Source organism: Equus quagga, chromosome 10 (genome assembly GCF_021613505.1).
Source record: "Equus quagga isolate Etosha38 chromosome 10, UCLA_HA_Equagga_1.0, whole genome shotgun sequence".
Lineage (NCBI taxonomy): Eukaryota > Metazoa > Chordata > Mammalia > Perissodactyla > Equidae > Equus > Equus quagga.
The window spans coordinates 27,914,904-27,927,311 of NC_060276.1; the positions used below are offsets into that span (position 1 = coordinate 27,914,904).

The following is a 12,408-nucleotide window of genomic DNA, read 5'->3' on the forward strand; positions in this document are numbered from 1 at the left end:
AAAAAAAAGAATGAGAGGAGAGAAATTGGAAACAGAAATCTCGACAAATCTTGCACAGCTTTGTTGTAAAAGGAAGGAGGGAACGGAGTAGCAGTGGAAAGGGAGTTGGGATAAAGAGCAGGCTTTTAAAAGGGGAGAAATGCCCACCTATTTATTTGTACATTGTTGGGAACAATCCAGTGAAAAGCAGGGACAGAAAGGACAGAACTGCCAGAGCAAGGTTCTTGACTAGGTGACAGGGGTTAGGATTGAGGGCACAAGCAAGCAGAAAGGCTGGCCACAGCGCAAATACTTCATCCGCAGGAACAGGATGAAGGCAGAGGATTCGAGTGCAGGTGCTGGGAGCTGGGACGTGGTAAGTGAGTCATGGAAGATCTCCTGTGATTGCTTAAATTTTCTCGGTGACTAGGAAGCAAGGCCATCATCTGAGAGAACGGAGGAGGAAGGGCTGCAGATCTGAGGACAGAAGAGGTTTGAAACAGTTGTCTAGGCCAAGGGTTGACAAACTGTGGACCAAACCGGGCCGCTGCCTATTTGTGTACAGCCTGCCAACTAAGAATTGTTTTTGTATTTTTAAATGGTTGAAAAAATCAAAAGAAGAATAATATTTTGTGACACAAGAAAATTCTATGAAATTCAAATTTCAGCTTCCATAACTACAATTTTATTGGAACCCTGCCATACCCATTCATTTATGTATTGTCTAGCTGCAATGGCAGAGTTGAGCAGTTGCAACAGACACCATATGTCACCTGCAAAGACTAAAATATTTACTATCAGAAGAAGTTTGCCAACCCCTGGTCCAGGCCTTTGCTACTGAAAGTGCGGGTCCACAGTCCAGCAGCATGCACATCACCTGGGAAGTTATCAGAAATACAGAATCAGAGTCTGTGGTCTAAAAGGATGCCCAGGTGAAGTGTGTGCACATTCAAGCTTAAGAAGCACTGTTCTCGGAGAATGGGAGGGTGGCTAGACTAAAGAAAGGTAGGGTTGTGGGGCAGCACTGAGGGCCCACTCGAAGTCAGTGGTCATGAACCTGAAGTGAGGCCGGTCGGCTTCCTCCAGCTTCATTCAGCTGCCAGAGGTGTAGATATGTTGAGCAGGTGGAGAACTGGATTTACAAGGGTTATGCTTTCTCCCAGCAAGTACAAGAAAGGGCAAGGTGTGTACAAGTGAGTGGTTGATATAATTTAAGCTGAGTAAGGAGGGAAGAGGAGACAAGGAGGGGTGGCGGAGAGAAAAGGGAAAAGGTACAGGTTCAGTGGATTGCCGGTCCTGGTGGGGTGGAAATGTAGTCAGTGTTGGGGTACTAGGAGAAGGGAGCTGCACAGAGAGCAGAGAATGGGCTAATGCCACGGTCAAAGGAAGGGCAAGGGAGCGAGTGGCTGCAGGGTGGTGGAGGACAAGACACTGAAGGAGAGGAGGCCAAGGGTCTGGAGGTATCTGCATGGATATCAAACTCACCAGGGACTGTGACAGGAGTAGTGTTCGAGAGAGTGACAGTGAGCCAAGAGCTAAATCTGCAAGGAATGAGAGGGAGAGACTCAGGGACTGGTAGGCAACTGCAACGAAAAAGAGCATCAGCGCGTTGGGACTGTGGCTACAGCCTCCCGTGGGTCTCCTTGTTTCCTTGTTTCCACTCTTGCCTCTACCCTCATCTGCTTTCCACACAGCTGCCCAAGGGATCTTCCTAAAATACTTACATAATTGCCACTTACCCTTCAAAAGCTTTCAGCCGCTCCCATTTGCCTTCAGCAGTCATTTTGAAACTCTTCTCCGAGGAACCCTCTTGGCTGGGCAGAAGCACTTCAGGGGTTCCTCAAATAAATGTCCAGGCCAAACACTGAAGACGTAAACTGCCCTGAGGAGGCTGTTCTTGTACTTTGTCTGTTTGCTGTATTAGAGTTCGTTCATTCATTCATCAAATATTTACTGAGCTGCTATGTGCGAGGCACAATTCTACGCTCAGGGAAGACAGCAGTGAACAAAACACACAATTCCTCGTGGAATTTCTATTCTAGGGAGGGAGTCAAACAAAAAGAAATAAAATATATGTTAGTCAGATAAGTTCTATGGAGAAAACGGGAGTGAACTGAAGGTGAGAGCAGGTGGAAATGAGGGCAGAGAGGTGGGGGCGGAAAGGTCTGACGGTGTTTGCCCCCGGAGGCCACTGTAAGAACTTGGATTTTTACAAGACTGAGATGATGAGCCATTAGAGCCATGCAGGCAGATGAGTGACACGATGTGGTAGGTTTTAACAGGATCACTCTGGCTGCTGTGTTGAGAAAAGATCATAGGGGGCAGGTTCAGAAGAAGGGAGAAGAGTCAGGGGCTTTTGTCATGATCCCAGCGAGAGATGGTCGTCTCTTGAGCTGGGGTGGGGGCAGTGAGGAACATTTGGATTCTAGACGCATTTTGAAGAGAGAGCTGACAGAATTTGCTAATGGATTGGAATAGGGGTGTAAGAGAAAGAGAAGAGTCAAGGGTGGGTTTCTATATAAAACGGCTTTCAAACCAAAGAACTATTCTACTAAACAATTGCACATTGTTGGCCTCCAGGATAAAGCTCAGACTCCTGGGCCGACCCTGGGAGGCCCTGGATACCTGCTCTCCACCTCTACAACTTTGCAAATATAGTTCCCTCTTCCTGGAAAGCCATCCCTCACTGCCCTACTCTGCCCCCTCCTAGTCCTCCATCAGGATTTCCCTCAAGCAGCCCCTTCTCTGAAGACCTCTCCCGACTCTCTACTGCCCGGGCTGGCGAGGGGATCCTCTGTGCTCTGCCAGCATCCCGTGCATCCCTCTCGGCATGTGGGTCACACTGTTCTGTAAGTGACAATACAATCTATTGCTCATAGTAAGGGCATTCAACTTCTTGAGCGAAGGCATGTATCTATTCCAAATCCTGTCTTCTTTCTCCAAATCCCTTTATTCTCTGCAGAAGGCTGTTGAGCCTCCTCATTTCCTACCTTCCGAGCCATCCGCTAGGTGCCACTCCGGTTTTCCTTCTCTCCACCTCCAAGTTCTCTCTCCTGTACATAACATGTTACTTTTACCATAGGAAGGCAGAGGTGGGACTTATTCAATATTTCATTCAAAATGAAAATGAAAATATTCAGATATTTTCCGAAAGAAATAATGGAAGGAGAAATCAGCAACTAATCAAAACTACCTATGAGGAAAAAAATAGCTTATGGAGGATGGAGAGAACGGGGGAGGGAGGGAAGACTGGAATGGCAGCTAGCCCTCTGGAAATGTTTCATTTAGAGTTTTGTCTGTAGATCCACATAAAGTGTTCTTAAGTTTATATTGAAATATAACACCCATACAGAAAAGTGCAAAAACCCGAAGAGTACAGCTAGATGATTTTTCACAAAGTGAACACACCCAGAGAACTGGCACCCAGAGCAAGAAACAAACATGACCAGCAGCCCCTCCCGGCAAGGATAACCACTCGCCTGACTTCTAATGGCATGGATGAGTTCTGCCTGTGTTTGGTCTTTAGGTAAACGGAATCACACAGTACGTGTGCTGTTGTGGCTGGCTGCCTGTGCTCCACGTTCTGTTCGTGATCCATCACCCATGTCATTGTGGGTAGGCATAGCTTGTTCATTTTCATTGCCGTATAGGAGCAGTTCGCCAACATTTTAGTCTTAGGACTCCTTCACACTTAAAAATTACTGAGGACCTCAAAGGGCCTTTGTTTGTGTGGATTGTATCTATCAACATTTGCTGTATTAGAAATGAAAACTGAGAAATATTTCAAACCCAAGAACACATAAGCCCACATTCCATTTCCTGTCAGAGCCACGATGTCATTACAAGTCATGGAGCCTCTTGAAAACTACCACACTCAGGAGAGGAGGAGAGCGAAAGAAGCACATCACTTCTTTGTCTTGTTATCAAAATAGCTTTGATCTCACAGAGCCTCTGCAAGGGTCTGGAGGACCCCCCTGAGTTCCCTGGCTCACACTTTGAGATCTGCTGCTGTACAGCAGCCCTCGGGAAATATACCACAATTTATCTGTTCCTGGTGATAGATTAAGACAGTGTCTAGTTTGGGGCCATTAGAAATAATTCTGCTATAACTAATTTAGTACATACCTTTTGATGCACACGTGTACACCTTTCTGCGGGGGAAACACCTAGGAGAGGAGATGTGGGGTCATGTAGGATGTAAACGGAATCATGTAAAACATTTACATCATTAAAAAACAAAATTAAGGGGCCAGCCCTGTGGCCGAGTGGTTTAAGTTCACGCGTTCCGCTTTAGCGGCCCAGGGTTTCACCAGTTCGGATCCCGGGCACGGACATGGCACTGCTCATCAAGCCATGCTGAGGCGGCGTCCCACTTAGCACGACCAGAAGGACCCACAACAAGAATATACAACTATGTACAGTGGGGTTTTGGGGAGAAGAAGAAGGAAAAACAAAAAAAGAAGATTAGCAACAGATGTTAGCTCAGGTACCAATCTTTAAAACAAAAATTAAATTTACAAAAAAAAATTTCTTTTCATCCGTCCTTCTCCTTCCCTCCCACTGCAGGAAACAACTGTTCCCCTTTTCAGGGCAAACTCCTCTCCTAATGCCCTTCAGCCCACCCCCATGTCCTCTGAGACCACCCCCACTATCCACCATACCTGGGTTTTCTCGCATCTTTAATCTCTCTTCTTCTCGTCCTCTTCTCCATGATCTACAGAAAGCACCGACTCTTGAGCTCACTGCCCTCCTGTGTCTCTGTCCCTTCACACTCAAACATCCTAAAAGCATTTCCTCCCCTCGAGTCCTGCCCCACCTCACCACCCACTCTTTCCCCTTCTTGCTACCTTCCCCACCTCCCATCTATACTGCCCAACTTTCACGGGCCCCAAGGAGCACCTTATGTCAAATCCTGGAGCCTCTTCACAGCCCTTGTCCCTTCTCACCCCAGGGTGACCCAGCTCTGTCGAGTTCCAGTCCTTGAAACGTGCCTCCCCTGGCTCCGGCCACTGCACATCGACTCTTGTGACCAGCAAGCTGTCCCTTCTAGTTGGAATGCCCTTCTCCCCATCTCCCCATGTCCTGGTCCCACCTGTGTTAGTCTGCTGGGGCTGCCATAACAAAATACCGCAGATGAGGTGGCTTCGCCAACAGAAATTTCTCACAGCTCTGGAGACTTGAAGTCTGAGAGTGTCAGCAGGTTTGGGTCTCCTGAGGCCTCTCTCTTTGTCTTGCAGATGGCCAGCCACCTTCTCGCTGCATCCTCACATGGTCTCTCCACACGTGCGTGCATCCTGGTGTCTCCTTGTGTGTCCTAATCTCTTCTGAGAAGGACGCCAGTCAGACTGGGTTAGGGACCACGCTAGCAAGCCTCACTTAACTTCATCACCTCTGTAAAGGCCCTACCTCCAAATAAAGTCACATTCTGAGGTACTGGGGGTTAGGGCTTGAACATATGAATTTGAGGAGAACACAATTCAGCCCATAACACCACCACTCACCTTGTAAGGCTGAATTCAAACGCCACCTCTTCCTCTTAGCTGGCAATCAGCACCCCTTCAACATTCTTGTAGGGGCTGGCCCGGTGGCGCAGCAGTTAAGTTCCCATGTTCCACTTCGGCAGCCTGGGCTTCCCCAGTTTGGATCCCAGGTGTGGACCTTTGTATGCACCGCTCATCAAGCCATGCTGTGGCAGGTGTCCCACATATAAAATAAAGGAAGATGAGCACAGATGTCAGCTCCAGGCCAGTCTTCCTGAGCAAAAAGAGGAGGATTGGCAAAAGATGTTAGCTCAGGGCTAATCTTCCTCGAAAAAAAAAAAAGGTACAAACTTCCAGTTATAAATAATTAAGGCATGGGGATGTAACATACAGCATGGTGACTATAGTTAATAATACTGTATTGCATATTTGAAAGTTGATATGAGAGCAGATCTTGTAAGTTCTCATCACAAGAAAAAAATTTCTAACTATGTATGGTGATGGACGTTAACTAGACTTATTGTGGTGACAATTTCGCAATATATACAAATATCGAATCATTATGTTGTACACCTGAAACTAACATAATGTTATATGTCAATTATACCTCAATAAAAAAATTTTCTTTCTTTTTACTCATTTTTTTTTTTAGGAAGATTAGGCCTGAGCTAACATCCATGCCCATCTAAACATCTACTGGAGCTAACATCTACTTTACATGTGGGACACCTGCCACAACCTGGCTTGACATGCAGTGTGTAGGTCCACACCAGGGATCCCAACCAGCGACCCTGGGCCGCAGAAATGGAACGTCCGAACTTAACCGCTGTGCCACTGGGCTGGCCCCTCAATAAACAATTTTTAAAAATAAATAAAAGAAAAAGAAAATATTGATTCTTAAATAAATAATAAAAATCCAGGTTAAGAAGCCTAAAGTCTCACTTCAATTTAATGTAAAATTTTCTGGATGAGGGTCTGAATTTAAAAACTGGATGGCATTAATGTAATAAAACTTTTGCTGTTAAAAATGGCAATTATTAAATTGGGCTCAAGCTTCCTATGGCTTCTGTATTCCCTCTCTAGATCTAAGGCACCGGCGTCCTGTTGCCCAAAGCAGAAACCTGGAACCAAGTCCTGTCAATTTTATGTCACAATCATCTCTTTATTTTATTTCCTCTTATTCAGCGTCATGGGGACTGTCTTACTTTGAGCCACCATCACTTCTGGCCCAGACTATTTCCAAAGCCTCCTACCTAGTTTGTTTGTTTTATCATCTGTCACTATACTCCAACCCAAGGATTCGTAACCTTTTGTGCCTGGAACCCTTTGGCAATCTGATGAAGTTTATGGACTTATTTTGAAAATAAATGTATCAAACAAAGTACATAGGATTACAAAGAAAACCAATTACACTGCAACATTGTTATCAAAATATTTTCTGAAAGAAATGTGTGTTATAAGGTATGGGCTTCATAACACAGTTCTACTTGTGGAACTAATAACTACTGTCATTTCAAAGAAGTGATGAGTGTATAAATGTTAAATATTTCAAGACATCTCCATCAACTGTAATGGGATATGAAACCATCTTTGATTTCTTCTTTTTTTTTGAGGAAGATTAGCCCTGAGCTAACATCCGTGCCCATCTTCCTCTACTTTATATCTGGGACGCCTGCCACAGCATGGCTTGACAATGGGTGCATAGCTTCACACCCGGGATCCAACTATCGAACCCTGGACAGCCCAAGGAAGCATGGGAACTTAACCGCTGCGCCACCAGGCTGGCTCCTCATCTCTGATTTCTATTGGCAACCAAGTACTGTAGTTTGTTGCATACATTGTAAATAAAGAAAAACGCTACATTTTAGTCAGTGTGATGGAAATGAATTTGTGACTTTTTATCCAAGTTCATTTTGGAGTCTACACATCGACGCTTTGTTGACCCCAGATTAAAAACTCCTCCCTTAACCTACTGGTGCAAATATGCTTGAGGTGACTGCAAAGACACAGAGGTTTTTGTTTTCAAAAGGGGAGAAGAAAAGGATGAACAGGGGGATCATTACCAAAAAGTATGCCATGAATTCCTATACATTTTGCCAAAGTGAGCTACAGCCAGTCTGGGCTTCCTAGTGGCCAAAGAAGAGGTTCTGTCCAGAACTCGGCTTAAACCTTGACTGGCAACCGCCTGCCCAGACTAACGCTTCTCGGCCGGCCCTAGACGGACAGGGCCCACTCGGTGCAGCCCCCGCCGACCTCTCCTGCTTCCTCCAACCTCACTGTCCCTCCTGGTCCCGCACCGCGCAGCCAGATGGAAACCACCCCCAGCGGTCAAGCAAAGGCCAGGCGGTCGTCACGCCAGGCCGCTCGGGCGGGGCGTGCCCAGCTGCCACCCCGCGGCGCGCTCACGACCGAAGTCCCTTGCGCTCGGACGTGACGTGTCCCTGGCCCTCCACCGGAGGCAGCCCTGCCTCCCCCTCGTGCCTTCCGAAGGATCTCTGCTTTGGCCGTTATCGCGGGCCGTCTGCCTCGGCCACAAAGTGGGGTGCCCTGACATGCTGACGGGCCCCTGAGGAGCCCACTTACGGAAGCGAACCCCATTTCGCACGAACCAGTGCGGTCTCCCACGGCTCCATGGGACCGAGCGCGGGGGTGCGGCCTGCGGGAGGCGGTGGCCAGCGCACGAGGTCCCGCCCAAGCCCGGCCCCTGGAGCGCTTTGTAACCACGTCCTTCTGCCCGCCTCTTCCTCTTTCTCTCCTCGCCATCGTCGTGTGCGCGGTAGCTGCTCCTCCTCGCCATGGTGAGTCCATCCGTTACCATCAGCTCCGGGCTGGCTTCCCGCGACCCGAGGTCTCCGCGAGCTCGCCAGCGCGGCGGGCCGCATCGAAGTTCCGGGGCATTTTTCAGGCTTTTCCCGGAGAAGGTCGAGTTTGGCCGCCGCTCTCGCCCGCGGGCCTGGTGGGCTGTGGCGAGTAGACGAGGCCCTGGGAAGGGTGAGCTGCGCCCTCGGCTCCAGGCGCCGCCCGGGAGGGAAGGGACTCCCGCTTCCCTTCGCCCTTCTGCCGGAGCGAGCTGTGCTGCTGGGGCCGGGGGGCACCCCACAAATCGGGGCCTGGCGGCGGCTGCCCCCAACACGCAAGACGTGCCGGGCATCGAGAAGGGAACGTGGGCTGCTGGTTTTCGGAGGTCTTTTCATTGGGCGGCCAGGAACATGGCACGCTGTGAGCTTTCGGGACTTTTTAGCCCTTTTTTCAGGGTCTTGAGCGGCACCCCGTGGAAGCTCCTGGAAGAAGGGGCGTTGTGGCATGAATCTATGCCGAATGGGCGTTCTTCGTAAAATGTCAGCTGCGTAAAAAGCCCATGTCGTGAGTTTTTCCGGTGATGGTTTCCTGAGAAAATCGTTTATGGAGAGAATCAGTGTCTAGCGTTTGGTAGTTTTATCAGTCAACGGAAAATTTACGACTGCCGCTGGGAGCTGGCAGGGAGGAACGTTGGCTCTGCCTTCTTTATAACAGCCCCTGTTACGCAAGGGTGTGTTGGGCCACATTGGCCCGACTTGAGAGCAGCACTCATGCCATTTCTGCTGATTGTCCTGCAGACTGGGGAGGAGGGTGATCGGGTTTGGCTCTAGATGACCCAAGTTCATGAAAGCCAAAAATGGAAAAGTCAGCCTTGAAAAAGTGACATTTTAAATAGAAGTAGTACCAATGGTCGGTGGGTTAGAAGGGACCTAGCGAACGACAGGGACTTTTGTGCAAATCCTAATTACTCTCACAATGACCCTTGAAAGTGGATACCCCTGTTTTTCAAGGTAACGCACTGCAGTTCGTTGACTTGCAAAAGAGATTTTTTTTTGGTTGACCGAAAGCTGTGTTCTTTTGTGAAAACCCAAGTTTCCCAGCCCTAGCCATCTTTCATGTGGTCCTGAGTCCTAGGGGGAGCAGGGAAGATTGGCCAAAGGCACCCCAGCCTTGGAGCAGAGAGGGCCTGGGTTTGCATCCCAGCTCTGCACGTTCAGACTCTGAGTTGGGGCAGATTACCTACCTCCCTGATTCTGCTGATTTTTATTTGAACAATGGGAATTACGGTATGTGCCTCCAGCGAAGTTGTGAGGAACAAAGCAAAGGGTGGGATGGGTTTAGCATAGAGGGGGGTTGTTATTGGTATATGTTAAGGATTCAAATGTTGGATTGAGGGAGTTCCTGACTTTAGATTATGAGCTAGCTCTGGTATTGCTGTCTAAGCTGATTGCATTTCCTTCCCAGTCTTCTCACAAGACTTTTAGGATCAAGCGATTCCTAGCCAAGAAACAAAAGCAGAATCGTCCCATTCCCCAATGGATTCGAATGAAAACTGGTAATAAAATAAGGTAAGGACCCCACCACCCCTCGCTTGATTTTTGTTAAATTTAAGATTACTCTTTGAGCATAAGTATGCAACTGAAAGTTATACGCGCTCCACTTCATCCTGTAACGTCATTCTGAACTCTTTCTTTTAACGTGCTTCCTTTGGATTTCTGGACAGTACCCAGCCCACAGCTGGGCTTAGGGTCAGACACTCCTCCAGTATTAATTTATTAATATTAATTTCCTGGTTGTTTTACATCTGAGCAGAACATAAGGTGGAAGGCGATCTCATTACACAGCCCAGCGGGGACGACCATGTTGCTCACCCATTTCATTTTTGAGTGTTTCTTTTCTAAAGGTTGGAAGATTACCCTCTACTGTAGTAGTAGTTGAATTGATGATTTTGGAAGAAAAACATTGCTAGAATTGGTTTGTTTAAAATGGAGTATGAGCTTTCCTGGTTCTCCCAAATAATTGAGCCCAGAAGACCACAGAAGACACGGCAGCAAATATTACCAAAATTCTTATTTTCAAAGCATTTTTCAGCTGACACTGTAGAGTTGGCCTAGCAAGTAGGGTCCCTCTTGCAAGATGAAGACTTTGAAACGCATGAGCACAAAATGATGAAGCTAGTGTACAAGTCTGGTTTATATAAAGCTCGGTGCCTATCTCAATAGAGGGTGCCTGCGGTTATCAGGATTAGTCTCTTGCTCTGTCCTCTCCTAGAGCTGGGAAGGCACTTTGTATTTAGGATTACACACTCTTGGCCCAGAGAATTGGCAAATTAAATAATTTTTCTCTTGCTTGAGTTATCTTCTAACTTTGAAAATGTCTTTTAAGCAGGTTGCAATTACAGTGCTTCATTTTGTGGAAGTACTGACATTATCCTGCTGAAAGAAAATCTTGTGTGGATCATTTTTGATTTTGCCTTTGTGAGGGTAAAATCATGACAGATTGACATGGACAATTCTGAGATGGCCTTAGCTCTGCAAATCACTTGGTTTGGTGTTAAAATGGGGATGTTAATCTATTGTAAAAATTACACAGGAGCTTTTATGTGTGTAACCTATTATATAGAAATGACTGTTTTTGGTGTAGTTTACGGGGGGGGGGGGGAGGCGCAAAATGTATGTCTCTGGCTACCCCAGGTCTGTGGAATCAAGAATGGGTGCTTGTCCACTTGCGGAGAAAAGAGCTTCTCTACTACTACCGTCCCAATTAGGAACCGCTGTGTTTTCCTAGCCTGGAATCGTTTTGAGAGGTAAAAAATTGATTTGACTAGTTCTTAAACACATCTAGCAAATCATTTTTTACTCTCCAAAAAGAGCTCCAAACTTGAAGGAAGGAAAAACACGGGACCCTTTGCCTTTCGAGGATTTTATGGTACTTAAAAGGCAACGTTGAGGTCACATTGCCTTTGTAACTTGCAGTTTCCTTCTGTGTAGGTACAACTCCAAGCGGAGACATTGGAGAAGAACCAAGCTGGGTCTATAAGGAATCACAGATGAGATGACACACATATTTATGCTGTATCAAAGTCCTTCTTACATCTTACCATACCACTCTGAAAACGTGACTGTCTGGACAGTTGGATGTGTTTTATTCAGGAATTGATTTTTCTCTTTGTTGCTATGCTTATGAACTAGTAGGTTGGTTCAGTAATAAATATGTGAGACGTTTTGTTTGAACTGCTCTTGTGTTCTGGTTTGTGAAGTGTGGAATTCCCCCTCCTGCCAGATCTCACGACACTGTCCAGTAGAACTTTCTGCAATAATAGCAATGTTCTCTGGCTACCAATTATTTGAAATATCGCTAGTGCGTGTACAGAACTGATTTTTAAAATTTTACTTAATTGTAATTGTAATAGCTCCATGTGGCTGGTGGCTCTTAAATCTTATGTTATGGGAAGTACATATACTGCATTTATGTGTCATCCTTGTACCCCAGGGTAGCACGTTCTTAAATAGCATCTTTGGGGGCTGGCCCAGTGGCACAGCAGTTAAGTTCACGGGCTCCACTTCAGCGGCCCAGGGTTCGCTGGTTTGGATCCTAGGCTCAGACCTAGCATCGCTTGTCAAGCCATGTTGAGGCGGTGTCCCCACATAGGAGAACTGGATGACCTACAACTAGGATATACGACTATGCACTGGTGCTTTGGGGAGAAGGAAAAAAAGAGAGGAGATTGGCAACAGATGTTAGCTCAGGGCCAGTCTTCAAAAAATTAACAAATTAAAAAAATAAATAGCATCTTTATATTCTCTTCTATGGTGCCAGTCCTCAATAAGAGTAGAAATCTGAACCAGGGGTTTGGCAAACTGGTCTGCTGCCCATGAGCTAAATTTTTCCATTTTTAAATGGTTGAAAGAAATCAGAAGAATATTTTATACTTAATAAATTTGAATTTACTGGGCATGTATGTGCTGGGCACTGTTCTAGATACTTGGGATTAATCGGTTGATAGACAAATGTATGTTATGTTAGCCTAACGAAAGGCCAATACGCAAGCCATAGCAAATGTCTGAAAAAGGTGGGAGGAAACAAAAGTGCCCTAATTACTTGTGAATGGGGATGAAACTGCAGCAGCAAGGGAAAGGGGAATCAAGTT

General features: G+C 46.6%; 1 protein-coding gene, 1 long non-coding RNA gene and 1 other non-coding gene across 4 annotated transcripts; 2 read left to right on the forward strand and 1 right to left on the reverse strand.

The window, feature by feature from the left end:
• Positions 1-4,313, reverse strand: LOC124245800 (uncharacterized). 2 transcript variants are annotated; one of them, XR_006890349.1, is made up of 4 exons: positions 4,105-4,313; positions 1,719-2,017; positions 1,465-1,520; positions 1-856 (listed from the first exon to the last, which is right to left on the reverse strand). It is a non-coding gene; the product is annotated as an uncharacterized LOC124245800 (long non-coding RNA). The 2 variants fall into 2 exon arrangements; XR_006890348.1 differs by having other exon boundaries at positions 1-1,520.
• Positions 4,314-8,090: 3,777 nt separating this feature from the next.
• On the forward strand, positions 8,091-11,491 carry RPL39 (ribosomal protein L39). The gene is made up of 4 exons (XM_046673777.1): positions 8,091-8,175; positions 8,263-8,450; positions 9,723-9,826; positions 11,249-11,491. Exons 1-4 carry the CDS (start codon positions 8,091-8,093, stop codon positions 11,295-11,297), a joined length of 426 nt encoding a protein of 141 aa, XP_046529733.1. The 3' UTR covers positions 11,298-11,491.
• Positions 10,640-10,772, forward strand: LOC124246233 (small nucleolar RNA SNORA69). Its single transcript, XR_006890438.1, has one exon. It is a non-coding gene; the product is annotated as a small nucleolar RNA SNORA69 (small nucleolar RNA).
• Positions 11,492-12,408: the final 917 nt, after the last annotated feature.

What these genes read in the sequence shown, in the direction of transcription:
- RPL39 (XM_046673777.1), top strand. Translation starts at nt 8,091, where the DNA reads ATGGGACCGAGCGCGGGGGTGCGGCCTGCGGGAGGCGGTGGCCAGCGC. An exon ending in CCCGGCCCCTGGAGCGCTTT is followed by an intron (nt 8,176 to 8,262) that starts GTAACCACGTCC and finishes CGCCATGGTGAG; the next exon opens with TCCATCCGTTACCATCAGCT. An exon ending in TAGACGAGGCCCTGGGAAGG is followed by an intron (nt 8,451 to 9,722) that starts GTGAGCTGCGCC and finishes TTTCCTTCCCAG; the next exon opens with TCTTCTCACAAGACTTTTAG.